General features: G+C 35.4%; 1 protein-coding gene across 10 annotated transcripts in view; it reads left to right on the forward strand.

Annotated features, from left to right (window-relative positions):
- Positions 1-964: 964 nt before the first annotated feature.
- ASPH (aspartate beta-hydroxylase) overlaps positions 965-26,718 on the forward strand; it is a 118,060-nt gene continuing 92,306 nt past the window's right edge. For 6 of the 10 annotated variants that reach the window (XM_085313542.1, XM_085313543.1, XM_085313545.1 and 3 more), the window contains exons 1-3: positions 965-1,193; positions 19,510-19,659; positions 21,920-21,988. In XM_085313542.1, the coding sequence (XP_085169668.1) occupies positions 1,133-1,193; positions 19,510-19,659; positions 21,920-21,988 (280 nt within the window). In that variant the 5' untranslated portion in view covers positions 965-1,132. Of the gene's footprint in view, positions 1,194-15,584; positions 15,846-19,509; positions 19,660-20,559; positions 20,605-21,919; positions 21,989-26,718 lie in introns of those variants that run through there. The other 4 variants (XM_085313552.1, XM_085313547.1, XM_085313551.1 and 1 more) reach the window with 4 other exon arrangements.

The following is a 26,718-nucleotide window of genomic DNA, read 5'->3' on the forward strand; positions in this document are numbered from 1 at the left end:
GTGGGCTTTTYAGTGGTTGTTACTGTTYAAAAAAGTATTTTAACCTAAGTGTGGCTGTTACRCCACACTGCTACCTAAGTAAGTTGCATCACAGACCACTGAGTAACAGGAAGAATTCAGATTTTTTTTTAAGCCAACGATTTTGTTACAKCTTATTTGAAATATTTTTAGATTTGAAAAGCTTTTTTGAGGATTTATCTGTTAATGCAACATACTTTAAACAGTCTCACCATGTTGGTTGAAAAGGGGCTATTTGAAAGTTAAGCTATTTTGCCTAAACTGGGCATGGCTAAATTACTAACATTTGAACAAAGTGGAGACAGATTAAGAAACAGGACAAGATGTTTTAAGCAGAGTCTCAAACGCTTAAGTATTAGGCCGCCGCCCAAGGGGCTCCCAGATACCACATACGCGAGCAGCGAGAAAGCCTTCCCCCCTCGGCACCCGCGCTCTTCCYCTTCCCTCACAGCCAAGACACCGAGGCCGCAACGGCGCGCCCTAACGGCCGGTCACCCGCGCGCCCACGCGCGGCGAGGACTAAAGGGCCATGAGCCGCCGCGCCTTGCCTGCGCCGCCCGTCCAGGCCCCCCAGAGCGTGTGCGCTGGGGGACACACGGCGCGATCCAGCTCCCTGCTGAACGGCGGCGAGACCGCCGCGGAGGGCGGCACCTCCCAAGCTGCGCGCGCGCCTCAGCGGCACGCGCTGGCCCCTCCCCCACCGCGGAGCGCGCGCGCGCGCCGCAGCCCGGCGCGGCGCGGCGCGGCCGAACGCTCGCGAGACGCCCCCGCTCGCTTCCATGTTGCCACGTTCAAAGCCGCCGGCGAGGCGAGCGTGGCGGACACGCGCACCCGCCGCCGAGCACCGCCCCCTCCCCCGCCCGCCGCCGCCGCCAATCGGAGGCGAGCGGCGCCCCGCCTCCTTGCCGCGGGCGCTCAGCGATTGGGTGGCGCCGGCGGAGGGCGGGCGGAGCGGGCGCTGGCGGCGGCCGCAGCGCTCTCCCGCACGGAGCACGCAGGTAGCGGCGGCGGCGGCGGCCGTTACTGACTCATCCTCGCCGTGGCCCCGCTCGCCCCGCCCCGCCCCCGCCGCGCGCGCGCAACCGCCACCTCTCGCTGCCTGACAGGAGGTGCCATGGCCTCGCGCAAGGGCCCCAAAGGCGCCGGGAGCAACCCCAGCCCCGGCTCCAAGAGAGGTGAGCAGCGCCGTGAGGAGGGGGAAGGGGGCCGTAGCCTCGCGGGGAGCTTCCCGGGCCGAGCCGGGACGGGACGGGGAGGGGGCTTCCGCCACGAAGTAGGGCAGCGCCGCGGGGAAGGGCGGCGCCAGGCCGAGGAGCCGCTACCGGCGGCCGGCCGGGAGGGGGCTGGGGGGGGGTCTGTACGGGGAGCGGGAGCGGGGTCGATGCCGGCCCTACCCACCTTCGCTTGCCCTCTCCACGCGATGAAGTCTCGCCTGCGTGGCGAGGGATGCTGCGGCTGCGGCAGCTCGGCCGGGCCTGCGAGGGGGCGGCCGCCCGGGAGGAAGAGGAGGAGAGGCCGGGCCGGGTTGGGGGGCTCCGGCGGCCCCGCGCGCCCTCGGCCTTCCCCGGGCGCTGCGTGTCAGCTCCTGGAGGCAGCGCGAAGCGGGAACAGATGGTTTAGATCTGCTACTCGGATTTCGGCCGTCCCCCTTTTCGGGAATTTAGGTGGTTTGGCCGAGGAGTTGGAGGCGCAGCACTCCAAAACTCCCCCCAAAACGGTTAGGATGAGTCATGGGCAGAGTTGTCACCCCGAGAGTATCTCAGACAGCTGTAGGTATCTCAGGTCTGCAGGGTAGTGCRCTCTGATCTTTTCTTCCAGAAGCCTGGAGTAGAACCTGGATGCCCGGTATCTCTGATGCTAGTGAAGTAGTTGTTATTTATGTGTTTGAACTTGGATGCTGGGACATATTCTGGTCTAAGTTTATTTGCTCTGTCATAGATGTAGTATCTAACTCGATGGTATTCTAACTTGATAGTCAAGTGCAGAAGCATGTAGGAGTAATCTTGGAAAAATGCAAAGGGATTTTGTGCTGGTTATCCCTCCTTCCCCTCCCCCCAACCAAATAATGAACAGTTTGGCAAATCTGACTATTAATAAACTAATATATGTTGATAATTTAGGTATGGAAAGCTTTATATGTACTTTTTTTTTTTAAAGAATAGCAGCATATACTTTAATGACAGGAAAGTATATGCATATAGAAGTCATTGCATAGTCATGCATACTACTGTAATTAAAGGAAATAATCCTAACAAAAGTTAGAATGCTTTCTCATTAAAATTTACTTGTTTTTGAGCTTGATTTGCAGAGCCGCAGCAATGACGAGTTCTGATGACCCTGAAGTAGTATCTATTGTTGCTCTTTCAATATAGCAATAATATGGATGATGATGCTAATGAAATGATGAAYGATATAGGATTAATTTACTAATCATATGATGAATTGAAAGAGAAAGATTTCAAATATTTTTGAATTTTTGACTTCATTCTCACATGAGAGGAGTTCAGAGGAGATACTACAATGGTTCAGAGAAGTTTTTTTTTTTTTTTTTAATAAAATCCTTATTGACATATGCTGTAGAGTCTGTATTCCTGGATTAAGGGTACTCTTTGATATTCATGAGGCAAATGGTCATGATCAAGTATGAAGCAGCATGCCATTATGAATTTTCCATAAAATTGTGCGAGGGATGCATGTTCTTAATACATTCTTGAATACTGCAGATGATTCAAACRTTGTACTGACTATAACATTTAAAGTATTACTTCAAAGGTTGATCAGCATTTGAAAGTTAATTTATCAGGAATCTAAGTCTCTGACTAAATATGTAGCATATCATGACTAAATATGTAGCATTATCGTGCTAAATATGTAGCATTATATAGCTTTTTATATTCTGCATGAACAAAATCTTGTCTCTTYGTATTTAGATACCTAGTTTGTGTAGTTATACAGGAGATGCATTATTTATTGTTACATAGAGAGGTATAAAACTGTAAGTCTTAAGTGCTGGGTACAATCCCAAGATGTAAGCTAGTAAATTAAGACCAATATTTTGTTAGTTTCAGCTACTGCTATTTAAAATCCCTTGAACTGCTGTAGAAATTATGGCATGAAGCTGATACTATTTTCATAGTTGCTCAAGAATACCATGCAGCTGCAGAAGGATGTAATGGATGATGATTCCTATGTGAATAAAGAATAAGTAGAGGAGCAGAGTTTTCACAGCAGCCARTAGGCACTCCACAGTTGAGAGGTGCGAACATAAGATGAGGACATAATTTTGAAGCATGCAAACTTCAAGTTTGAGGCTGTTCCTGATAGTATTGTAGTATCCACTTTTACAGCAGTTCGTTGGGGAAGACTTGGGTTTTTGCCAAAGCGTTACTCATGACTGTGAAATCACTGAAGATGACAGTGCATCTGAAAATCTCAGCACCTAAGGAAGTGCCTGAATCTAAATTTAGTAACCTGCTTCTAGGTATCCACATTAGAACATATTGATGTTAATCTTACAAATAGAACAAATCTGAACTGGTACTAATTGTAGTGTTTATATAGCTCTTTTAAGATTCACTGAAATGACAGAAGTAGAATTGGACATCCTTTAGAAATAGAACTCTACTTTTTACTTTAAAAAGTTGTATATTAAAAACTCTCCTAGTCTAAGACAGTCCCAGTACAAAAATCTCTTTGCGTTTGAGCTTTGTACTGTTAATAGTGGAAGTCTCTTTGAAAGTGGCATTTACAAAATTCTGTGTATGTACCAGTGATTTAATCTGGAGTACAGAGGCAAAAACTAGGTCAAAATTTGATAGTTTTGGAGTACTTAGAGCAGGAAAGTTCATTAGTATCTTTACCGGAAAGTCTGACTTCCTGTCACTAGCCTACGGAACCCATTGTAAAAACTATGACTTCTTAAAAGGAAGAAAATGAGTTTCAGACAGCTAAATGAAGTRTTAGATACTTGCGTTGGATATTACTTAAAACTTCATAATGTGAAGGACAGTTTTGGTATAGGAACAAATGTGTATAAGCTGGTCATGAATAACTTTCATGAGGCAGGAAATTTGGAAATGTTCTAAGCATTCGCAGATGAGTGCTCTTCCAGTAAGAGTAAGGGTTAGCAGCCTAACTGCTTGTAAAATACAGATGGATTAAAAATATAAATGAGTTTTTAAGACATGATAGCTTGCAGCAGTGAGAGTGCTAATGGTTAGACATCTGTCTTCATGTTTCTGTGTGAGTGTCATTCATTTTATACTATGCCAGTGAGGACTTAAAATCAAGTAAACAATTATACAGAGAATTATGTACAATTCTTGCTATTATTTTCTTAGTAGTGCTGATGATGCACTTGAATGGAAGGAGCTTTGTTTGACTTCAAAACTGAAAAAGCAATTTCAGATGTCTGATACATTGCTTAGATAATGGCTTATTAAGAGTTTTATGCTTTTTGTCTCTTTAGACAGTTTGTAGAATGTATTTACTTGTAGCAGGCCTGCTGAATGTTTGAACAGAAACGTGAATCATATAGGTGCACACAAACATATAAATGAGTGTGTGTGTATATATTTATTATTTTATATATATATTTATTTTATAAATAAATACATATATATGTACGTATGTATATTTAAAAAGAAGTCCTTGAATCCTTTTCAGATATCTTCCAGATGCTTCCTAAGCTTAGTTCCTTTACCATGGTTTTAGTTTCAAGTTACTATAGTGGCTGTTTAGAGGTGTCTCAAGAAAAAGGTGAGAAGTTGTTCCTTGTGGCAGTTTTGATAGCAACTGAGAACCAAGGAGCATCTTTCTGACTCATGCTTTAGGTTCTGTCAGCTGTTCTGAAACAGGGAAAGTTTATATTATTTGCAGAAGGATTTTATTGAGCTTTTTGTGATAACAACTAGAAATCGCAGTTGGGAGACTAGTTCTCCACTAATCTAGGCTCTGTATGAAATCTCATTTCCTACATGAGGCATCACCAGTCCAAACTGCCTAAATTCCTCTAGCTAGTAGAGTGAGAACATATTTACAAAAAAGTGTAGTTGTGTAAAGTTATTTTACCTACCTGCGTTGCTTCTGAAGCTGTGCATTACACAGCTTGAAGTCAGATAATTCTACTGTTGCTTGGATAATTTTTCCTTAATCTCCATAATAGTGATTGAGATTCTGACATACCCAATTATTTTTTGCAAGATCCCAGAACATATTTGGTTTCACTTTTTCCCATTTCAACCATGTAATTTCCTTATATCTCCAAAAGGCATGTGTATTGCCAAGCACTTAACTTGTTTAACTCATCCTTTAGACTTTCTGAGGTCTCTTAATCTAATCCCTTCTCAATCGTTTTTTGATCTTTAACTTCTTTAGTTTTTTTCTTATATGCATTTACGTTGACTTGATCTCCTTTTCCAAAGACAGTTTTATGCTGATATTAATGCTCTTTCTAGTTAACAGTACCACTTCTGTGGAGATTTGTAATTTACATGGTATATTGCAACAAGGCAATCGGTGAAATGACTGACCACTTTGCTGTTCCTGCTTTCTTTTWTTTTTCTTCTTCTTCTTTTTAAGTGTTTTTTAGAGGCAGTAACTCTTGTCATACAGATCAATTTTCTTATCTTGGATTAAATGAAAGTGATGTTAATAACATTCTTAAGATTGCTGAAACAGTTAGCTATTCCTAAGAAATTCTGTTTTGATTATTGCTTTCCATATAAGGTCTCTGCATGGAAAAGCAGCTTTGCATTGGAATAGTGAGTCCTTGATATACCTCTTCATTCGTTTGTCCAGAGCTTGAATCAAATGAGCACTGAATGTTGAAAAGACAACTTTTAGGTCTATCTATATGAAATTTTCTATATGCTATTAGCTGTTGAATAGTAAAGTAAATGGCTCCCAGTCAAATGACCARTAAGAACTCTGCAAGGAAAAAGAATCAATTTGAACATCGTATATGCTGTTATGACACGCACTTTCATACTGTCTGATATTTGCATTTCTCTTATTCTTTTTCTCTCGAGAAGATAGAGAAAGCACTTCACCTTTGCACACTGCTTTGAGTCTTCAGGATTGATTCTTAAGCGTACCAGGACAAAGCGAGTCAAAACTACAAGTTTATCTGCAAAAAGCCATCCCTAGTAGAAAAAGGGGCATAGGAAAGCAGATGATTGTTAATCTGAGTTGTACTATATAGTATACAGATTACTAGTGTTTTCAGCATGYAGTGTAGCATCTTGGACTTCTTGTTTAGAACCTGCTTGTTTTCCAATCATATGCATAATACTTTAATCAAAAATATGTGCATTGCACTTTGAATCTCTAGAGTAGTTGTGCTGATTTCTTTGTGTGAAGCAAAAAATGCAGGGTATTTTTTCCTCATGTACTCTCTCCTGGCAAAAATGGATTTAATCTTAGAGTGACATTAAAATCTGCTCATGAATGTGGAATATGCATCGGTGTAATTTGTGAAATGTTGTTGACATTATAACTATTAAAATCAGCAAAGACTGCCTGTGTATAAGTTTTCTGTTCATTTTGCCGTTAGTGAGGCATTGAGTGTTGAATCAGGGTGAAGCACATAGGCAACTTTCAGATTTTARTTTTTACGTGTTCAGAATAAATTCCCTGTCAGGGCCGGTAGCTAGAATCAGCTCATATACTGGACGTGTATCGTATTGGGATGATGGAGTTGAATCTGTTGGGGGTTAAGTCCTGTAGTTACACACTCAGCTCAATCTAGKGTGAGGTTGCGTTATAGTCTTCCTCCTTTCAAATCTCTTCTTTGTGCTTGCACTACCAGCTGCAGAGGTACCAGATGAGCCAAATAAGGGAACTGATCAAGCTGCAAGTTGACTTTCCGTTTTTTCCCAGTCTGGTTCAGTGCACAGCTTTATGAAAAGTGGTTTGGGCAGAAGGGGAGAGATGATAATGAATGGCTGGGCACCGGGAGAGGGCAAAGTTGAACCTGCAATTTTATGTTCAATTTTGTCATTGTGGAGCAGTGGCATGAATGAGAAAGGTGAAGAATTTGGTTGGATCTGCTAACGTGATTGCTGGATGTTATGTGCTGTAGTAAAGACAACAAAATTGTTAGCACTAAAAAGCAAATGGTRAGCATATTCTTAATTAGAAAGTGCATAAAGGAGCGAGATTTCTATATTGCTCTTTCTTTAAACTTATACCACCTTTACTGGTCATCTGTATGAAAAGAAAAAAAAATCATTTTTAGCTGAACCTTTCTGAATCACTTTGAAACATGTAAAAACTGTTCCTGTCCTAATTTTTATGTCAATTCTTCATTGTAGAGAACTTGTGCAATGAAGTTCTGATTCACCCCAAGTGGTTCTTTCCTGATGAAGATGACAAACTGGTAACCTGTGTGATAGCCTGCAGCAATATTTTTCCTAACTGCATCCTATGGGCTATAGCTCTTTGCATGGAAAAGTTTTTTGGGATGTGCTTTGAAGTGAAAAATCATAACTCTATTATAAACTTCTTTAAAAAACACTAGAATTGAAGTATGTGGATATGCATGTATTGAGTTTAGACARACTGTAGTATGAGTGTGATTCAGTTTTGCTTAAACCTTTTGTCTTTCATTCATATGCAGTTGTACTGTTACCATGAATGTACTTACCCAGTGTAATAAATGCTGTAGAGTTGTTTGCTTTTTTTTATAAAATAGTTTATAACTAGGGTTTTTATAACTATTGAGTAGCAGTTTTCTTGTTTAACATTTTATTTGCTGAGATTATGATTAATTGGTAATCAGCAGTTAATTACTAATGTATCATATCTCAGTTCATCCTTGTTTTCTTTTTTTTTTATAATGTTATAAAAATGTTTTAGACAGGAATTTGTAACTGTGTAAGTACTTCTGCCATAGTAAGTGGAAGAAACAATATCTTTTTTTTTGAAAAAGTTGTGAAAAAGGGAATAGTCCTGCAATTGAGATCTTCTAACAACATATTTTTAAAACTATATATAGATCCAAAACTACATGATGATTAACTGTATGAGACACCTGCAAGTTCTTTTGAACTCTGTAGGAACTGCAGATGCATAGCACCTCCAAAGAACTAATTAAATTGATTTGGTATCTCAATTAAAAATTGACAAGTTTTAGTCATTAAAAAGAATTCTAAGGCATTCTGTATTTTTCTGTGAGCAGAAGTCAGTGAATAGCAGAGTTGTATGTACTTGTTTGTCAGCCAGAATTTCATTTGGTTATATTTGAAATTCCTTTGACCATGAGAAAAATTGAGAAGTGAAACTATATCACCTGGTTTCTTTCCTCTGTGGCTTAATTTTGGGACTTGCTATTGAAATGTATTTCTGTGACCCACATTACAGAATAGGAAAATGGAGCAAGGAAAAAAATACTCTAAAATTAATGCCAGCATGCTATATGCAGAATTGAGAATTTCAAACTTTATATAATATAAACTTTTTTAAAGGGCACTACCAGCAGAGTTTACATATTTATACTTAAATATTTCTTTTATTTCCTCTGCACATTACCTTTCCTGCACTCTACTATGGTCTTAATACAACCAGATATTTAATTAATATAATAATTATGTGGAAAGATTGGCTACATTCAGTCATACAAACACAAGATAGGTAGACTGTGTAATTTTAAGTTTTCTTAATTTTTATGTGGAAAAGACCTGAATAGGCAAAATAGCAGACATTAAGAATCTTTTAATCTGTTTTTAATTTTGAAGATGACTTAATTTTATCTCCTGATCAATGGTATAAATAATGCTCAGATATGTTGACTTTGTATCAAGAGACTAGCTAAAATTTCTTCTTAAGCTTGTAAGGCCTTACTCTTGAAGCCTTACCCTTCCATTTTTTGGCTTGGTCTTTATGATCTAGAAGTTAGAATGAGGGGAGTGGTGGGACAGGAAAGAGGAAGAGAGAGTAGGAAGGTATCTGAAAACTAAGTTTGAATACAGCAAGATTAGAAGGCAAAAGTTCTAATTTCAATTTTGGACATTAATTGTATTAGGTGTGTGTGTATGTATGTATGAAAACAAAACCTGAGAAAATTCCTTACATCTTTATGGAAAATATCACAGCATGTAGGAAGGTTTACTTTTGCATTCAAATCTGTCTAGGTTATGTAGAGAGATAACACAAAATATTTTTATTCTGCCATTGCAGTAGAGTTTTTTTCCTAAAGTTTTAACTCTCTAAGCCTGTTATTGTACTATCTGTAACATGTCATAATTTTGAACATTTGTGAATRTTAAAAGGAATAAGTAATCCAAATTGCTGGCATGGTAAGTGTGTATTAATATTCCTTTAAATGACTCCTTGTTGATAGCTACTGTAGAATCTTTCAAGTGGTAAGCAGTATTATCATTGGTCACTTAAAGAGTGTGTGCATGCGTATGTATTTTTCCTTACACTGTATCTTGATTGAAGAAGTGTTCCAAAAAAAGTGTAGTTGTCTGAATGCCAAAAAGAAAAAGAAATGTCACATGGCTTGAACAACATTTATCTAGGTTTTAAAACTGTTAATCTTTCTAGCATTTTTAGAAAGGAAGCAGGTGCACAATCAGTCTTTTTTTTCTTATTAATATGTATCTCTACATTTATTTTTACCTCCTATGACTTCGGCAGTTATGCTTGGATGAATAGAACTCTAAAGGAAAATGTTAACAGCAGCAGCTTTTATGGTGGCAGGCAACTGGTCTCTCCAAATCCCGTTGAAAAGTACGGAGCTATTACTGCAAGTAGAATTCACTCTTATGCAAAATTTAAATAAAGTTTCTTCAACAGGTCTTATGAAACTGTACAACATCATTTGATATAATTTGCACTAGGTTACTTTTTGTCTTTAATGACTACTTGCCTCTTGACAAAAATCTTTTGTTATTAAAAAAAAAAAAAAAAAAAAAGCTAATCTTTCTTATGTTTCTTTCTTTCCGAGTGAATTTTCTGATTTGTGTATTTAGAAGAAATCACTTAAATGTAAAACATTCAGGATTTGCTCACTATCTGTAGTCAGGATGATWTTTTTTTTTTTTTTTTAAAAAAAAGCTAAGAATGAGGCTTGACTTCAGTCAACCAGAAGGTAATAGTAATCTTGTTTTATATTTGATTTTTTTTTCTGAAGAAGAAATGATTACCATTTCTTGGTAATTAAATCATCTTAGTTTGCAACTAAATGATTAGTCTAAATATTGTGATACTTCTTGTGAGCTAGAAAAATAACTATAGACTAAAAAGTACTTCTAACTGTAATGGCTTATATTCAGAAGTGGACTGAGTTTTTAAAAGGATTGTCCGTCTCTCTTTAAATCCTATTTAAACTTTYGATCATTGGATTCTTCCTTTGTTCTGTTGTACCTGCACTTTTTTGTGTTAATGTAACATAAAAAAAAAGTTTGGTTTCTGCTTCTGAGTAGACTCTCAGCTGTTCAGTCAAAAGTATTTCCTGATAGGTGTTTGCAAACAACGTTGTCCGTTTTGAGGTTGATTCTAAAGTTGCTGTTACAAACTAGTAATGCCCATTGTTTATCCGTAACTGTTGTTTCATGTCTCTCTTTCTTCTTCTATCCTTCTAGTTTATCCTAATCTGGATGCCCTGTCTCTCTTCAGCTGTGTCTACTCTTGCATTTGTATACAGGGCAGAAATAAAGCATGCAAAATAATAGATGAATATGATTTGAGACTTTTACAGGAGCGGGATACTCATGTGCCGAAAGAGGTGAAAGTGTATATGTTTAGCATCCCAMATGTGCATCCAGGGCTATCTGATCCTGGAGGTGATTGGATGTTATCATTTACTTGCCTGAAATTTTTTCTCACATAAAGAGAAATATTAGTTTACACAGTGCTGAAACTGTTGGCCCCCTTCATACTTACACTCAATATGAGAAGGAAAAGAAAAATATAAGGTGCATCTTTATTTTACTTGAAGCATATTTTTCTGATATCAGGATTACAGATCTAATTCTGCATAGAACAGAGCTTGGGAGTAGTTTCTTCCTTCTGTGCAATAGAAGCTCTCACTYGTGGTAGGGGAGAAAAAGATTTAATTCCATTTTCTTCTTTGGTTGACTTTCAGTGTTACAAATGCTATTTATGGGACATACTTGAATGAGAGTGTATACATCTTAACTGTTGTTGAAAATGTTCCAGTCCAACGTGAAAGAGTGATTCAGCCTGCTAAGAGTGAGCATGATGCCAAGCCAGTTATATCTGGAGTAACAAGAAAGGAGGGAACGACCCAGGCTTTAGTCCCTGTTCTACAAAGCTCTTCTCTTACAAACTGTCCGCCAGCTGATATTTAACTGTGCAGGAGAGGACAGCTTCATCAGAAAGGACTGGGACAACTTTGTTCTTATATCCTGAGGTATACTTAGTAACTTTTTTTAGAATGACCTGAAGGAATTCAAACACTTCACCAGTGTGGAAGAAAGAACTGAATCTTTGATCTTTTATATCCTGGTTAACTGCTGAATTATAGGAGATGGTTCAGTGAAGTCACTTTGAACTGAAGCGAGGAGCTTCGCTGAAGTTTGGTAGGGCACTTATGATTCTAGTCTTTTATGTACTTTGATACATCTTTTTTTTTTTTTTTTTTTTTTTTCTTGGCCTCCCAAGGCCTGATCAGCTTGCTGATTTGTTGAACCCTGAATTTATGACTTTGCTCCTTTTTCAGTATTTGTGTTTTTCTTTGAATATTCTTATAATAAGATATTTTATTATTAAAAGTCTTACAAGGATTGAAAATCCAGGTCCTTAAGATGTATATGAGCATTGATTATAATTGTTTGAGGAACTTTTCATTATTCTGTGTCAGTTGGAGTAGGARGGGCAAAATTGCTATTCAGTTGGCTAATTCGTTATTTCAGCTTTAGGTCTTGGTCTCTGTGTTTTCTCTGAACCATACCTCTTTCTTTTCAATACATTTCTCTGTTCTTAACCAATTTTTAATTTAGCTTATTAAAATCCTTGGGTAATCTGCACAGATATGTTTGTAATCATATAAGCTAGATTTAAAAAATTACAACATAGAAATCTACAATTTTTTGTGAGAAACCTGTAAAACAAAGTTTTTTTTCCTGATTTCTTGTTAAGCTTGCAATGCTGAGGAGATTTCTTAGATACCATGAAAAAAAAAATATCTTGTATCACAAAGAATTTATATTTCATTTATTGAAAATAAACTTACCATAAATGTTAGAGCTTATCTGTAAAGACTTTGCTGTCATTTTTTGTAAAACTTTCAACATATTAAAACTGAACTCTAAGTATGGATATTTGTGGAAATTTAAGACTGGTATACTTTCTAAGTGAAACCATCAACATTTTAGTAAATATCTTCTTTCTATCTGTAAAGTAACCAGAGTAAAACCATCAATCCTTCTCCAACTTGCTGAAATATATTTAGTAAAAGCACATTCAACCTTAGATTTTACCATTAAAAGTATATTATTTCACCTTTGGTCCCCTGAGTGAAAATTGAAGATGAAGGTCTATTTTGCCTCAGTGTAGCACTTCAGATCTTCAGATGTGCTGTTCTCTGAATGGAGCAGTCCAAAATACTGCTTTATGAGTCTAAGCTTTAAAATAAAAATATTTACAAAAAATATGTATGTCCATACTTTTTTTTTTTTTTTTTTTTTTTTTTTTTTTTTTTTTTTTTTTTTTTTTTTAATTTTTTTTTTTTTTTTTTTTTAATGTATAGCTTTTCTCATGCTAGGAAGGATTATCATTTTGTCATGTTTCAGATGCATTCTCCAATCAGAAGATTAAAAACAAGGCTGTGTTACTAAGGAAAAAAATAGCAGTTCTTTTAATAGGACAGGGAAAAACAGAATCTCTACAGAGACAGAGAACAATCTCAACAGAGACTATTCTCAGCTTCCCTTTAGTAGATATTTTAGTCAAAATATTTGTTACTGACCTCCTTCAAAAAACCCTCRTGAAAAAAATGAGCAATATATTTGSCTACAATTTTATTTGTTTGTTTGTTGTTTTTATCTGTTCATAATATTTAAAAAGATCATTTGACACAATTTTAGCAACTTGGGGCCATAAGAGAGTGTTTTCTACCTTTCTGATGCTGCTAATTCAGCATTATTAATGTAGGACAGTTTCAGTAAAACTTATTTTAGTTCTTTTAATTTTTTTCTAYGTTTATTTTATATAATTCTGCATTTTGCTTTTCAAACAAACTTACTCTATAATTTACCTATTGGCTAAATGCCATATAGTTTTTACTGSTGAAGCCCTATTTTTAGATATTTTTCTACTTAGTTTAGAGCTTTGTTATTTTTCTTTTTACTGTGTTTTTCTAAATTTTGGTAACTCCATGCTGGTATGCAGTCTTTTCTTCATGTGACAACCTATGATTGCTTCTGTATCACTTCTTAATACAGCTTTCTGAGAAATAATGTACRTTAGAACAGCTTACCTTGGTACTTTGAGGCCTGCTTTTATTTTTGTGTTTGTAGCTGTTGTCTTTTGGTCTGAGCATCTTTGCTTGTACTTTACTAGTGATATACAGGTAGAATTGACTTCTGCTGTTTTTGAAATCTTAATTGTGCTTTTCTGAAATAAAATTAAGTATCATGGAGTCTGTTTTTATAACAATCTACTTGAAAATATTTTGCAAACACAAAAATCTACACAAGTAATGTGAATAATACTAATTTTGAGGATCATTGGAGTAATTTGAGTTATACAAAGAACCAACAACTAAGTCAGTAGTCAAAGCATTTGAACACTATAGACATCTCATGAGACACCTGTCCTATTAGATAATCCCAATCTTGAATTTTATTTTACTTATTTATATATGTGTGTTAGTGAGTTCAGATCCAGAGTGCAGATTTGAAATGAATTTCTTAACTGTCTCCACTAATTCTGCTTTTCTTCTTTGTGGAGTGGGCTTGGAGTATATTGAGTTAGTTCTGAATGAAATGAAACAAGTGGAAAGATACACTTCAACTGTTTATGGACATTCAGCCACGCTAAAGTTAGGTTGAAGTAAACTGCCAGAAATAAGTTTTCAGCATCGATTGCTTGCTCTCTGAGTCAGCTTGTATTAAGATGCAGTATCTGCAAATGTAGATGTAGCCAAAATGAAGTTGCAACAAATTGCCTGATATGTATCTGTCAAAACAATATCAATTTTAAATTACAATAATGTGTAGTCTATTGCATATAAATGGTTCCCCTTAACAAGCTGTTGCTTTTTCCATGTATTTGGTGATTTTTCCCCATTGTTCAGATTTTCCTTCTATTTTATKATAAATCAGTTGTGCCTTAGGTATGTTGCTGAAACATGCTAGTTATGAACTCTTTCTTAAAACATCTGTTCTCTTCCATGTATTCAAGAGGTTTTAAAGAATAGTTGAAACTTTCACTGATTATAGAATCAAACACCCTTAGTTTCTTTACATCCGTTAGACAAGTCTTAAACTTGTTTGAGGATTATTTCCTACTTTTATTCTTCTCTGAGCTATTGGGATTTGTATTTTGTGACTAGTTCCTAGATCCTGAAACTGTTTGAAGTCTATGTTGTTTTTCAAAGTAGGTGTAAGGTGTTACTGTTTTCTCCATCTACCTGGTGGCTATGTTATTTTAAAGAGGGTGTGTATTTATGGAAGGAAGGGTTGAGTGCCAAGTACTAAAGCTTTCATCAGGACTACTGTTAATGAGTTCATGTTTGTAAAGGGAAAAAAAGGAGTTGACTTTTGATTGAAAGGCAGTGGAAAAAAATAGTTTGCTGAAATATAAGATGTAAAAATGTTGAATAGTGTATTATTGTGAGTTCCCCCCCCCTCCTTTTCTATCTGTTAAGAAAGGAGAGTATGATGATCGTTAATCATTTATTTTAGCTTTAATGGTAAAGGCAGCATACATATCAGAATTTAAAGCAGGGGTGATAYGAGTTAGTGTTAAAACCATATTTGGAAAGGCAGGAAACAAAGCAAAATAAAYCCCACTGCTTCTTTTAACAAATAAACAGTAGAACTTTTGCTTGTTCTACCTTTACGGCTTGTAGTATACAGCACTACGAAGTAGGCTACGTTCTGGTTTGCTTTGGCAAAATTGTCAGTAACTCTCCTTTGGGTCTACTGGGCAAACTTGGGTATACTGGGGGAAATCCTGTGGTAAGAATGCATGTAATCCATTTCACGTAACTCTAGGAAAACTCAAAAATATATTCCTTGAAATTAGCTGTCTTTTATTGCTAAWGTAGTTAACAAATTTCAAACAAGCGGTGTATACAGCATCCTAGGGAAGCCTGGTAGGGCAGTGCCAATAAGTTTCCTGGCTAAGGGCCAACTTAACAAATGCAGTGAGACAAGCTTTGTGTCCAGGCTCGTGATTCAGTTTATGCTGACGGGTTTAGTGTCAGCATAACTCAGGCTGTTTGAGTTTTAGAACTCAGGCAGTGAGGCAAAAATCCTGCGCTACAATTTGTTCGGGTTCATTTCGCTGCTATGTTTAGTGTTTAAAGATAAAGGGGAGGAGAAAGAGTCCACTACCCAGCATGCTCTGTTAAGAGGAGTGAGCGAGCGTGAGCGGCACTAGATTGCCATATGCRTTCTGAAAAGCATTTGGCTCATGAGAGTGACTGCTCTAAAAATAGATTTGGAGGAGAATTTTCAGTTAGGTCCAGTTTCAGGTTCCAGCTGAGCTAGCTTTAGGAAACCTTTTTGCTCCTGTTGCAAGACTAGACTGAAGATAAATCATTTCTTATTCCACCTTCGACACTGATTTTTGGATACCAGTACACTCATTTTATCTATGGAAATCAAGCGTTAATGTTATGGCTGACGACACAGGTATAATTCTAACCTCTTGGTGAACAAATGAAAAGTACATAGTTGCATATATTAACTATGTCTGTCTTTGTAATTGGTAAAACAACTAGCTTACTGTGGTATGTTGTTTAGTTAACTGTTGTAGTCTGCGTCACAGGCTGCCTCTGTTTTCTTTGATTAAATGATTTCTGAGGTAGTGGTATTTCATGGGCTTATGGCAGGTGGTAAATTGCAACTTAGTTTTTGTCTCAGTAACACATATTAAAATAAGATACATTTTTATTTTGCATGTGAATATCTAACTTAGAAGTTATTTTTGAAGTATACCAAATTACTGAGAATTTTTAAGATAAACTAAAGTAAATAGAAGAACTTTTTCATATATTTTCTATCTGTGCATGACCCTTAGTTTGGGGAGGGAGAGATACAGGTCTTGAAAAAAAAAATTGCCATTGAAGAATGCAGCATGATTTAAGATGTTATGATGTCTGCATAAAGACATCTGGTGGTGTAAGCAAAGACTTACCAGATATGGAAAGTGACCTACTTTTGACATAGCTGGCAGTATGTGCAGAGAAAGGACTTGAATTTAGAATTAACTCTCTGGAATGAGTTCAAATCCAGAGTCAGTATTCCATAATGGCTTGCAATTTTTTGTCCTGACTCTGTGTGTACGGTTGTCTGTTCAGATCATAGATGAAGTCTGTGTTACATAACTTCTGCTTATACTGAAGTGTTACTTGATAAAACTCCTGTGGTTAAATTCTTAGTAGACTTGATTTCAAGACTTTTGAAATAATTTTTCCTGTCAGCTAGGAAGCTACAGCGTAAAAATGTAACTTTGCAAATTCCATGAAGGATATTTTTATAGCAGAATCTACATTTAAAGGAATTGTCTGAAGCAGCTTTCTAGAGTGGAAAAATATGGAGACATTATGCTTGATTGCTTAAATAATTGGGTTTTTTTTTTTCATTTTCCTTTTCTGTTGTTCTGCTATGTAAAGCCTTTTTTTCAGAGACCAATAGCAATAAAGCAACAACAGTAAGGTAAATGAGGATGTATGAAAACCAATAAGATTTTCTTTTCTGCTTTCCTCTTTTAATACATATTTTACTGCAGAACAAAGTTGTATCCTTGATTCTTTAGCCTAAAAGCTTCTTGTTAAATATTATTTGTATGTGTAAAGTTTTAATTAACTATAGACTGCACTTGGAACACAGGTGTAGTGAAGTTTTTCTTTTATATAGCATAGTTATTTATTTCTGAATATTAACATTTTCAGTTCAATAGTGTTTTAAACACATTATATATACAATTGATCATATTTCTGAAGGTGTTATCACGCACTGCTTGCCTTTGCCCATATTTTCAAGTGACTTGCACATCTTTCCGACATCTCATCATGACTTTACATAACAAACATGTAACTAGAATATTGTGAAATAATTATATATATATATATGCTGATGAAAGCTTAAGATGTCTTGATTTCTCTTTAAAAGTTATTGGAAGGTCTGTACCAAGGAAACATTATGTTTAAAAGAGAAAAGAAATTAAATGTTTGATATTTTGTCTTTAGTAATGAGTAACATTATTGAAGAAATATATTTTCACTAATATATTATATCAATAAGGGCTGAGCTGAGCTTTTTTTTGTCTGAACTCAGTATATAGCACAATGAGTATAATAAAAGGTTAACTTAGAACAGCTGTGATCCTATCGAAAAGCAGAACCCAAAAGCCGTTCTCTATAATTTATGTTACAGAAATTGGCAAATTAAGTCATCGATTTCTACACTACTCTTCTTTTAGAGTCATTCCATTTTATTCTAGAGTACAATCATGTTGATTCTTAGATGTTCTGGGAATTTTTTTTTCTATGACCAATATTGATAAATATATCAAACATTATTGTCWGTGATTAATATGATAAAATCAACTGTCATATTATCATGTGAAAATACTCGTGACAATTAGGTCTTTCTCAAATATTTCAACATAGGTAAGAAAATAGCCTGCATTATTTACTCTAATAGCTAGCTTGAATTTACTGGTTTTCAACTGTTTTCTGGCCCCTTTGAGGAAATGAGGCAACACTCAAACAAGATGTGTTAGATAATTATTTATAATTACTATAGTAACCATATGTAAATGTATTTTTACTCTGCAGTGATTTTGAAATGTATGCATGTGATTGAGATCAGAATAGTTATTAGTTGTTTCTAATCATATTGTTTAAATTTTGAGAGTGCTGGGTGATCTTTTGAAGGTTTAAGAAATTATCTGTAAAACATTAAGAGTAGTAGTGAATTTTGAGCTTTGGATGAATTATAGATTGTTTTAAAGGTGTTGGTGATAGGTACTACTTCAAAGATTTGTTTCTCTGGGCTTTAGACATGTTGGCACAGCCTTCTGTCTTTCTACTTAATGCTGGAATTTCTATTTTGTTACTCGTGCTCAAGTTCTTTTAACATTTCCCACCTCTACTCATGTTTATTTGAGGGCATTTGTTTTTCTACCGATAACTGGCTATCTGATCATCATCATTTGCAGAGTGAAAAACAAAATTCCTTCTGTGGTCAAAATGGCATAGGTCAGGGGGATTTCTTTTGCTTTCTTTAGAGAGTAAGTAAATCACTATGCTTATTTTTTGCAGTTTGTTTGCAACTTAGAAATGGATTACTGGACATAGTTTGTCCTAGTAGTGGGACTGAATGTGGCTGGTTGGGCAAAGGCCAATGCTTAGAAGGAGTGAAGTAGAATAGGCTGGTAGACCTGAAATGTGGCCTAGTGCCTACGTTCCAGTGGTCRGTATCAGGAGGCAGCAGAGCAGACTGAGAAAGGCTGAAGATGTCTTTTTAAGATATATATTTACTAGGTGTATCCCTCTTTACTTAAAAAGACTCTAAACTACATCAAGCAGTTYACACCACCTCTAGCGGTACAGATCCGAAACCCCCAACCCACATGCTAGATTGGGGCCTTTCTTTTCCCCTCAGTGTTTTGTTTTTAAGTACTGTATTTTTGTATATACTTACTTTCCACGTGAGCTGTTATACATGAATTTGCGGTTTGCATTCAGTATCTGTATCATCCTTTTATCTGTTCATTTCAAGTCAAGGACTAAAAGTCTAAAAGTACTCAGCATGCAGTGGATCCCTGCTTGATTTGGAACACCAGAGAAGATATTTTATTTGGCAGAGGGTCTGAATTTAGGTCTTACCTTTAATATCATTTAGATTTTAGAGTCTTTTTAGTCTGTTGAAATTTTCATGTGGATTTCAGGAGCTAGCTCGCTGCAGTAACTGGCTTTGAAACTCTTCATTGCTTGTGAAGAAATCCTTTTCTTCAAAACTATGCTGACTGTATTGCCCTCTGGTGGCAGTCTGAGAAGTGTTCACACAAATACATGTTTAAACTTTGTATAAATACATGGTAATAAGAGAGAAGGAGGTATTTCCAATTAATTAAAACAAATTACATTTTTTTGTGTGTGTTTGGTTGATTATAGGGACTTTTACCACTTAAATAATCATTGAGTTCTCCACTGTAATTTACAGTAATATAAAAAGCAAGTAGCAGAGGTGATGTGAAAAAGTTACTCAAAAAACAAATTCTAATTATATGCTCGGTTATAACAACTGACTTACCCGTTTTCTGTATTTGTGAATCTTATTTTTACAGAGACTAAGCATGGAGGAAGCAAGAATGGAAAGAAAGAAGGCCTCTCTGGAAGCTCATTTTTCACCTGGTTTATGGTAATTGCTTTGCTGGGAGTTTGGACATCAGTTGCAGTTGTTTGGTTTGAACTTATAGATTATGAAGAAGTTCTAGGTAAGAATTTTGTATCTTAATACAATATACTAAGGTTCTTCCAATAACTTGAGTGATATGCATTAAATGGAGGCCATTTTACATTTCAAAAAACATATAAAAATATCAAACTTTAGTTTAGRTGCTACAGAGCAGCACATGACTAGCTAGCTAAAGTGACTACTGCYATGTTTAGAGATTACCTGTAAGATAAGAATAAGAATAGGCTATGTGCTTCAAAAGGTATGTTTTAATGCTGGACTCTAAGCTGATGTTAAAATGGAGCTCTAAGAAAAGAGGAAAACCTGCTTTATTGAAATTCTGCATTTACTAAAGTAGTTAGAAGTCATCAAGGATAGATTTTTTTCATCTGTTTGTAAAATGTATGCAGTAGTTCATTTGAATCTTTTAATACAGGTGCTTTGTTTCAGTTTAAGCTCTGAGAAACTTGCTGCAGTAGGTTAAAATTGGGTGGCTAATGTGGTTTACTGCCCCTTTGATGGACAATGTTTACTRTATGTTAAGGATGACTGGTCAGGCATCTTCTTGTGAATCAACAGTAGAATGACCTCATTTTCAGCTGAATATAACGTATTACATTGACTATTATATCATAACATGACTGTTTTAAGATACTTTTGTTAATATCCAAGGATGAAAATGACAGTASGTTTCCTGTTTCAAATGGGAAGATGTATGTCCTTAGGTAGAACTGTAATCTGTGATCTTGTTGGCTTCAACACACAATTTTAGAACTGCTGGTTTTATGAGCTTTACAGTTATACAGATCTTTTGGTGTTTACATCATGGTTACATGATTTTTGATCTGTACTAATTTTAAGAAAAGCTTCTGGTTGGAAACTTAGTTGGGTCACATTCATGATGTGAATAATGGTTTCTATATTTTTACCATGCATGCAGCCAAAGCAAAGGATTTCCGTTATAACTTGTCAGAGGTACTACAAGGTAGGATACTAGAGAAATAAACTTGTTTTACTGTCCCTTGACTAGGAACCTTTGTTTTACTTTTCATGTTTTTAATTTGAAAAGTTACTATTCTTCTACTACAACATGAAAAAAAACAGACATTTATTTTCTTTTTTAGATGTTCTTCCTGTTCTTGATATGATTCTTCGTATTCCTAGGTTATTGCATTTATTTCATTTAACCACAAACCAGTAAAGATCTTTTCTGATTGATTGCTTCATTACAGTGATGATGACCTTTTTATAGTTTATTTTAGACAAAATATTTAGACAAATATTTCCACAAATCTGATTTCTAAATTCTATATACCATATTAAGAATTATTTTCCATATATTTTAATAAAAGTCAGGTTCTGCCTCCATTTAAAGACAGTGACAAATTTAATTGTTAACTGACAAACTGGAAGGTCCTACAGAGTCCTTCTGCAAGCAGTATGTGGAATTACAGTCCTATTAAAAGTTAAGCTTGAATTTTATCARGACTAATTAGATCACTACTCACTTGCTGATTCCAAGGTACACCTAATGGTCAATATCTCAATTCCRTGCTAAAATTTCTTTTTGAAGAGAAACTATGTTCTCCTTTTGCTTACATCCAAGGCTGGTAGAGCTTCATTCTTCAAAAATGGAAGAAAAATGAGGCACCTGATGAAAAGGGAAAAAAAAAATTTATTTTTTTGATTATACTTTAAAGGGACTAGTGTAAAGGGATACCTTTTCTGGCTGCATTAGATTAGATAGTTGCTGGCAAAATTAGGAATATTATTTCATTGTCCAAGAAGTAATTTGTTTCTATTCTATTAACATAGCACTAGAACTAATACAATATAGCTATCTTTTTTTCTGAGTGTAGAATGTCAAGCAGCATATAAACTGCAAACAAATGATGATTATTTGATTGATTGTTCTTGTAATTGTTTTTTCACTGCTTGAACTCTTTGAGTGTTCCTTGTAAAGTTAAATTTTATTCTGAGCAAAACACTGTTTCATCGTTGAATTATATATTTGTTTTACAGTTGCAAGGACCAAAAGAAATGTGCTGAAAAATATTAACTTGTATTCAGTTTAAAGTCTAGGAAGTGCAGAAAGGAATTTAAAATATTTCTAATTTTTTCCACGAAATTTAAAGTGTGGTTAAGCAAGCAGCGCTAAATCATCCAAAAAAGTATGGAAACAGCCTAGCACTGATAGTCAATGATTGTGTATTGAAAGCACTCTGTTGCAAACAAGTTTCGATTTTTTTTTTCTTTTTTTAATCCCTAATTCTCTCCTCCTCCTCTCTTTGCATTTTTAGGCAAGCTTGGTATTTATGATGCTGATGGAGATGGAGATTTTGATGTAGAAGATGCTAAAGTTTTGCTAGGCAAGTACAAACACAGGTGGAATAATCTGTATAATTTAGTTGCCGTAGTTCATTTTTGGTTTTTATTTAATGTTATAACAATATTTTTTTTTTCTAATTGAATAATTTAAATCATTTTTTTAATGCAAGTTGTAGGAACTCTTCCTTAATATTCCACTTAATAAGTGGAAAGTATTTAGTACTTACAGAATAATCTTAAATTTTGGTGATTGGTGTTACTGTATCAACTGTTGCAAGATCACTGTGATTATTAATAAATTAATCAGAATCAGGACTTCAGATACTTCAAGAGTTGAAATACTGTTCATGCAGACAGGTCAGGCCAGGCCCACTTTAACATGTGTTCTAACGGGTATTTCTTCTTATGTAACTATATTTTTTTAAGCATTTTTATATTGTATATTCCCTCTATTCTGAATTCTTGACAGCTTTATTCAATTTCTCTGCCCTTCAGAAATCCTATATATCATGGATTTTTCTTCTTTGACACTGAAAAGCTGGTCTTAGACATATTCTTCCTTGTATTATTACAGAATATGTCTTTCTGCTCACAAGGGTTCTTCAGAGAGAAATCTAAACAGTAGGCATATTCATAAGAGTACCGTTCTACCTGCATCTTCTAACAGTAAAGCACTATCATCAAGTTCATGGTGAAGTGATCAGGCTTTGGACAGATACTTCCTGCATAACTGATGTTAGAAAGTTTATTTTTCTTTAATTGATTTTTTTCAAATGTAAACCTATTGTGAGCACACAAATCTAGTAAGTAAAAACAAAACAAACTCCCAACATAGTAGATGGCTTGAGCTGAGGGCAGAATGGAATGTCTCAAACTGGTAGAAATTATCCACAGTAAATTAGGACATTATTACCTACTATTTAAGACTTTTACTCCTTAAAAATCAGTTTATTGTCAGTTTATTTTTTCCATTTATATTTGTGGAAATGAGCAAGTCTTTTGAGGGGGGAGGGTTATTTATTTAGTCCCTTCATGGTTAACAAAAACCCCTAATAAAAACCTTGAACTTATTCAACCAATTTCCAGTGATGTGAATGTGAGAGGCAATCCAGGGAATCTCCAGTGTTCTGAATGACTTCAGAGCTACAAATTGGGCACTAAAGATAAATCTTGAATAAGATAATATTTTGTGTAGTTATGATTCTAATCTTTCAGTCTATTTCTCCCAAATAATTGTGTAGTATGTGGAAAGTGGATATCATACTCTATTGTGGTTCATATTAGTCTCATTCAGATAGCCAAGTTGGTAGCCAGAAACATGCTGCTGCTTTGTTATATCTCTGTTTTACGGAACATGATATACCTGGTGATTCCACCAGTACATGATAGTATTTCTATTATAAGCTTGTCTTATCGTGTATTAAGCCTGATACTTCAAACTTGACATTAAAAGGTCACAGATCAAAAGTTGTTTTTTATTTTTGAAAAGTTGCTTATAAATGTGACTTTTTTTCTCACTTAAATTCAAAAATATTTTCTTGAATATATGAGGAACATAAGGGAAAAGGTCAATTTAAGAAAGACATCGATAAATGTCCACAGTTTTTTAATGAATAGTGTAATTATTTTAAATATACAGAAATTAAAAGAGTCTCTYTTGAAGTTGTTTCTAAAATTAAGTCTTTGAAATTAATAAAGACAAACATATATTGTAGTAAGCCTATATTCAGCTGCATGAGGATAACTTTTTGAATAATTGAATGCATGACTCCTTTGTATTTTTCRTTTATGGAATTTTTGTTAGTATCTRTCCTATGTTTTAAGACCTCTTATTTGCTTGGATTTTTCTCTGATTGAGACTACATAACAACAAGTGGTTTCTCTGCTAATTAAAGATAGACTTAAAAAGCAATACTACTTTTTGGTATTAATGCTAGTAAGTTATATGCTTCATTCTTTCCCCTTCTTTACTATTATTAAACCAATGTACATTTAAAATCTTTGGCATCTACAGTGGTTTAATGTCCTCTTCCATAAGCTTTGTTTTTCACTAAGAATTTAAATATTTGATTTGTATTTTAATAATAAATGTATTCTGAAGTTCATTATGAGAAATGCATCTACCAACACAAATTTGTATTTTATTTTGAAAGTCGGTATAGTAGCTAATAACTTGGAATAGAAGGATTTAAAATTTAATGAATTTATTTATTTATTGTGTCAGATATTATAGAGTATWTTATTTTTATTTGCTGGAAGCAGAGGAGGTTTGATGTTTAAGTTCTCTTTAGGCATTTGTGTGATTTTGAAATAAGCGTTTGTGAAGAACTGCTCCTTCCTCCACACCCCACCAAAAAAAGAAAAAAAAAAGGCAAAGAAAATAACCCAGCAAGTCAGCCAAGGCTGAGCCCTATTGAATTAGTTTTATATCCTTTTTTTYCCTAATTATCCATTATGAGAATGCATATGTATTCCTTATGTCAGCAATACCTACAAGTGTTATGGTAAAAATGTATTGAAGCTAGTATAGAGTTGTCTCACAGATATTTTGTTTCATGGATATATGTGAGAATTTAGGCCACCATGTTTGTATTGCTTTTATTTCTTTATTTTATTTATTGTTTTCATTGAGTTGATTATACATTGACAAATTATCTTTTGAACAAAATTATCAGTGGTAGAAAATTTAGGCTGCTTCTCATCCTGCTTTTCCTTTTCTGCACTCTTGCTCCCCTTTAACAGAAGGAAGATTTTGCATTTACTTCTTGTTTCTTTCATTTATTACTCTCGCTGCTGAATTGACATTCTCATTCCAGTTGGTGGAAGACCGAGTTAGTAAGAGCTCTTCTTGTGCCAGTGTTTACTGAACTCTTTACTGCCTGAACAGAGGTATCTTGATCTGTTCCTCCAAAGGCTTCTGTTACCAGTTGTTCCCTTTCCCACTTTCTTTCTACCTCATTTTGATTGTTCTTTGAAAGAAATTATTCTCTGAACTAGAAAAGATAAAGATGTCTTTCAGACTTCAAAAAAGTTAAATTCTCTGGGCAGTGGGAATGTCGAATGTCAAATATCTGTACGCCCTTTACCTAAAGGAAAGGACAGAGAAGCAATAGCTTTGCTAGGATTTCAAAAAACACAGAGTAAGCACCAATGTCTGTTGCAGTAGAATCCTTGGAGGTATTTTTACACTCTCATCTTTTCTAATAAAAATTGAAAAAAAAAAAGTTCAGTGAACATTCAAAAGGAAGTCAACAGTAGAATCCTAACTCCATAAACCAGCAATTTCTTTTTTTCTTTCCAGCTCAGCTATAGCAGAAAAAGATGTTTGCAAAGAATCCGATAAAGGTTACTCATTCAGAAAATCTGTGATGCTATAGTAGAAGTTAAAAGAATGATTTTGAACAGCTCAGCTGTGCAGGATATTTATTTTCCATTTTTTTCATATTCAGCCGTAGCGTCTTCAGGTCTTAAAGGCTCACATAAGCTCATTCTCTTAAGAGGTGTTTGCAAGAGAAGAAAGGCCTTTTTCTTTTTTTGATTAGTTATAAGATAACGTGGCCCACTATGATTGCAGTAACACTTGTATAGATAAAGATTGTGGTTCCTTAGATCTGTGTTTGAGACAAGTGGCAATTTTCAGACATCTCTTGAAATAAAGCAGATTATTTCCTTTAAGTTACTGATTTGGAATAACATGGCAGCCTGCTGAGGCAGTTCCATTTCATGGAACATTCCATGTCAGCAGATAATTTTAGGTSCTTCTTATCAGGCTTGCGTACGCTTACTAGTACATGCATTTGACTTTGAAAAGCAGTTCTTCTGGATGATGGTGAAGAAAAATGTGGACAGTGCCTAACCAGTCTGACAGAAGTTTGCTGTCTTGATTGAAGACAAAAATGTAGAGTGTTTATTCATGCTTTATTTATTTATTTTAGTTGTTTCTAAAAAAGTCAGATGAATTTATAAAACAATATGTGTTACTTTAGCTTTCTGTTGCTAAGGCTAAAACTTCTTTTAGATTTAAAATGCATAAGATTCATCTTAGATAGTCTTTGTAAAGAAGTGTTAGGAAAGTGTGTTTTTTCTTGTAAGACATATCTTCCACTTTCTACAGTTCTCTTTGGTGTCTTAACCTTTGCAAAGAAAATATGCTGTTTATACTGTTATATTCCATGTTACATTTTATAGAAATACTGCCCAAGAGTCCAGTTCTTCAGTTAGTATGGGGATAGGAGCCTCTATATGCTTCTTCACTTGTTTACAGAAATGCTATCTAAAGACTATGTGAATATATTCTCTTTTTAAAGCCAAGTTCTGATAGAAGAGAATTATAATAATATTTATAATTCTGTTTTTATAACTCTTTGAGCTTTCTCTTAGATTCATTTTTTTTTTCATTCTAAAATTCAGATTTCATTCTTCAGTAAATATAGTCATTTTGGTTTCTGTCTTTGCATCTTTTTTGGTCCAAAGTTTGTAAAGCAATTACAATGATGATTCTCGACCCTGCAAAAAGTTAAGTCTATAAAATTTAATTTTTATAGAACTAAGCCATGGAAGAAGTTGGAGAGGGATATTTAAAATACCTTGATTGCCTCCTGGATTCAGTCTGTCATTTTTAAACCTTTGGGCTATCCAGTGAAAAATTAAAGAGAATGGCTGGTCACTCAAGTAGAGGTTCTGGACATCCAGGTACAAGGATGTGGAACATCATGGACTTGGAAGTTTCCTCAGAGTTATCACTGATACTTTCACTATGTGCTGTAAGAAA

The sequence above is a fragment of the Rhea americana genome, unplaced genomic scaffold (assembly GCF_003343005.1).
Source record: "Rhea americana isolate MKP2758 unplaced genomic scaffold, rheAme1 scaffold_39, whole genome shotgun sequence".
Taxonomy (NCBI): Eukaryota; Metazoa; Chordata; class Aves; order Rheiformes; family Rheidae; genus Rhea; species Rhea americana.